Source organism: Halyomorpha halys, unplaced genomic scaffold (genome assembly GCF_000696795.3).
Source record: "Halyomorpha halys isolate HHAL.00 unplaced genomic scaffold, Hhal_1.1 Scaffold6602.1, whole genome shotgun sequence".
Classification (NCBI taxonomy): Eukaryota; Metazoa; Arthropoda; class Insecta; order Hemiptera; family Pentatomidae; genus Halyomorpha; species Halyomorpha halys.
In genome coordinates, this window is record NW_027106498.1 from 656 (window position 1) to 4,824 (window position 4,169).

Sequence of the window (4,169 nt, forward strand, 5' to 3'; positions counted from 1 at the left end):
TTTTCGAACTGCCTCATTTGCCTGTGGATGGACAGGAGCTGTCATTGGAAAACAATCCATCTTAATAGACTGACGGATCGTACTCCGGCTCAACGGGAGGGCCGTCATTCCGACGTCATTCATCATCTGGAAGTAGCAGCTTACCCTCCAGCTATCTCTGGTCGGCATCTGACCGCTGCTGCGCTCTATCTGGACCTTATTTCGATTGTCCGTTTGCTGTCGTTTGTCTTCGTTCTGCAGGAACAAGGAGCTTCTTGTTTGGTTGAAGGAACTAGCGAAAAGCTGACTGAATAATTCGACCATCATTCATTGGAACATGACTAATAAATTATAAGCAACATGTACAGTTTATTTTCTGTTGTATAATAAAATCACTCAATAACCAAAGTAACTAATAATGTGCCACTTCAAAAATCAGGGGTAATCCATTTTTATTTTATTTGTTTTTTCATGAATAAAATCATTGATTCAATCTTCAATTTTTAAAGATTGAATCAATTTTTCAATGCTTAATACGTTTTGTTACAGGGTGCAAATAAATAAAAAGTCAGAAGTTTATTCTTATACAGAAAATTTAGTCAACATTAGCAAACGTACATGGCTTATCGTGAAACGTGGTATTGTTAGAGTTTTCCATATATTTTGCCTCACTCATGTCATTTGTTTCTTCAGAACGTTATTATATCAGATTTTTAAAAATCTAAAAATTTGACTTTGTTTAAATGGTTTGAGTTTTATCTATGTAACTCTTTACTAAAAAAACAAATCTTATTTTATAGTGTGCGAGCTCTCATCAGGATGTAAATCCTTTAAGACATCATAAATAGAAAATTCACCGATGTAGAATAAGGGGTTATAAACAATAAATAAAATATTACAATTTTATTAATTTTTCAGAGAAATATAAATAAAGCACTGATTCAAATAATTTATTTAAATAAACATATGATAACAAGGAGAACCGCTAAATATATACATTTCTTCTAGAGAAGTGAACTAGCGGTGAAAGCACTTGGACTGTCAGAAATGATGGAATTGTCCTGAGGTTTCTAAACTTCCCTGGTTAGAAGACTTCCAATAATCATGACTACTTTGTTCGTAGATGGGCACCGGTACTTTGACGAACTCGGGTACTTTTACTTCGTAAGGTACCTTCTTCTCCACGAAATATGGTACTTTCTTCTCAACGGTAACAGGATACGGCTTTGGAACTTCCACGGGATAAGGCTTCTCAACGTGAACCTCAACCTTCACTGGGACTTTCTTTTCTACAACATATGGAACTTTCTTTTCTACAATATAGGGTACTTTGTACGGCTTTGGAATCTCGACCAGCTCCTTTACTGGATACGGAACTTTTTTCTCAACTGGATAAGGCACTTTTTTCTCGACGTAAACTGGAATCGGCTTTGGTACGTGATATGGTACTGGCTTCTCAAATTTCACTTCGATTGGTACTTTGACTTCCTTGTACACTGGATATGGGTGAGGTACTTCAACCTTCACTGGAACCGGTACCTTCTTCTCGATGTGTACAGGATATGGTTTGTCAACGTGGAATGGAACTGGTCGTTCGATAGGCACTTTAACTGGTACTGGGACGTGCTTCTCCACTTTGACGGGGTACGGCACTATTTCTTCCTTAGTAATGATCTGTGTTTTGATCGGATGATGTTCAAAATGTTCGAATCCCATACATCCCGTGGCCACGAGAAGAAATAGATGGAGTTTTGTCAGTTCGCACATGTTGTATGAGATGGTGGATGGATACTGAACACAATGGCTAGAGGAGGGTTATATATAGTGTACAACATTGGACATGGATGTTGGTTAATGACTGGCTACTCATTAGATATTCTGATGTATGAACGTTAACGACTTAGTTACCTAATGGGATGTCCGCTTGAAACAAGAAATGCACTATTTGTATTTAGTTCGAAGCACTTCGATATCAACAATTTTGTTCGATATCAACAAATTATCTCATTACTAAATTAATAAAAATATGATATTGGTCAGCACTTAGGTGTCATACTCATTCAGGTTATTAGTTATATACTTACTGATAAACCTATTTTTTAATTCAGTTTATATTTTGTTCACATTATGTCTAAAATGTGTGATGATCTATGTAGGTATAATGATTTTCTTTGAAAACACTGTTAAGTAAAATTAAACTAGCCAAGGTTTCGATCAAGTTTTGGCAAATATGTTGCCTAAAAAGTTTAATGTTAGCATATTAAATAATAAAAACATTTTATTTATTTATATTTTATTGGGACTAAATGTTTTTGACCTCTACCCGGGCAACGTTACTTCATTAATTACATAGAATCAATTAACAATTTTCTGTATTCTTTAGTTCTCTTACATTTTTTAAAATTAACCAATGTTAAGTTTATTCTGTATTAAATGTTTTTCCTAACTAAAATTAAGGAGTTTTCTATCAAAAGAAAATTATTCAATATATGAAATTTATTATTGAAAAATTATTATGGGAGGATCTCATGCATATATCTAAATGTCTTTTAGAAATTATTGATTTATAACACCTATTTGAAAAGTGAAAAATTTTTAAATAAACTAAATCTGTTTAAGCTGTAGAATTTTCGTTTCTTAAAATAAAAAATTATACATTACCTTTTAATAAAAAATTTCTAATTTTGTATACCTCATTTTAATCGAAATTATTAAAATTATGACATTTGAGTTTAAAGCTAATTTAATCCTAACATGTTATTTGTTATTGTATTTAAAATTGTTGATTTGTGAAATGTTAAAAAAAAAATTATGTTCCAAATCATTACAGTAATTAGTTAATTATGATTATTATTATTATTTATTTATTTAAGTGTTTAGACCGCTAGGACCATTTACACTAGATTTACAAAGTTAGTAAATTATAATTGACATATTCACAAAGTTACAACTACAAAGTGAGAAAGTTACAACTTAACAATTAAAATTATGGTTACAGGACAGGTAAACTGGAAAATTTTTCGGACTGATCTTGAAAACGTACTTGACTTAAAATTCCACTAAAAACAAAATAACAGATCGACTCTGCTATCGAAATACTTTCTAGATCGATAGGAACTACTATCAGTAACAATACTTCACCAATGAAAATAAAAAGTTTTAGAGAAAACAACTTACCTCGTCACATACAAGCATAATTAACAGAAAAACGCCGGGCAAGAGCGAGGCGGCACAGAACAAGATATCCCTCGGACAAAACTCATTACAATACATTGACTAACAGACTAAAAGCAGAAATAAGAAAACACAGAATACAAAATTTCCAAAACTTAACAGAAAACTTAAATACCACTGACAAATCATTATGGAGAACTACTAAAATACAAATCTTTCAACCATCCACTTCTCACTGAAAATAAGACTTGGACACGATCAGATGAAAAAAAAAATGTTCGGCGAACACCTCTTCAAAACTTTTAACCCCCATCCTGATATCCTTAATCCAACCCATCTTGAACATGTTAAAGCAGAGATTACAATTCCACTCCAAATGACCCTTCCTCCTAATGCCTTTCATCCTCAGAAATAATGAACATCATCTACCAATTACCTTCTAAAAAAGCTCCTGGCCATGATCTTATCACATCACACATTCTGAAACAGCTCCCTCGTAAAGCCATTCTATTCCTTACCTATATCTATAATGCTACACTCCAATCCACCAATTTCCCTGACCCTTGGAAAATGTCTATGATAAAAATGTTTCCCAAACCCTCCAAGCCACTTGAATATCCATCTTGCTACCGTTCTATTTCACTCTTGCCCATTAAAGGCAAAATCCTAGAAAAACTCTTATTAAAACGCCTCTATCCAACCCTTGACTCATATCATGTTATTCCTGACCACCAGTTTGGATTTAGAACATCTCATGCTACCATACAACAGTCATCGAGTGGTTGATGTCATATCTTCCACATTGGAGTGCGGTATGTACTGCACGGGAGTCTTCCTCGATGTTGAACAAGCTTTTAGATCGAGTCTGGCATCCAGGTCTGCTCTATAAACTTCGTCAATTAAGAATTGACGAAGTTTATATCTCCCCCAACATATTTTCTTATAATCCGCTCCTACCTCACTGATAGAACCTTTAAAATAAATCATAACCTAGCCTACTCATCTCTCTTTTCTCA

General features: G+C 33.6%; 1 protein-coding gene across 1 annotated transcript; it reads right to left on the minus strand.

Annotated features, from left to right (window-relative positions):
- Window positions 1–928: 928 nt before the first annotated feature.
- LOC106691990 (mantle protein) lies at window positions 929–1,910 on the minus strand. Its single transcript, XM_014437893.2, has one exon. The coding sequence runs from the start codon at window positions 1,744–1,746 to the stop codon at window positions 1,021–1,023; it is 726 nt and encodes a 241-aa protein (XP_014293379.1). The 5' UTR covers window positions 1,747–1,910; the 3' UTR covers window positions 929–1,020.
- Between the last annotated feature and the right edge of the window lie 2,259 nt (window positions 1,911–4,169).

Excerpts from the sequence above, each read along its gene's own strand:
- LOC106691990 (XM_014437893.2), bottom strand. The coding sequence starts at position 1,746 with ATGTGCGAACTGACAAAACTCCATCTATTTCTTCTCGTGGCCACGGGA.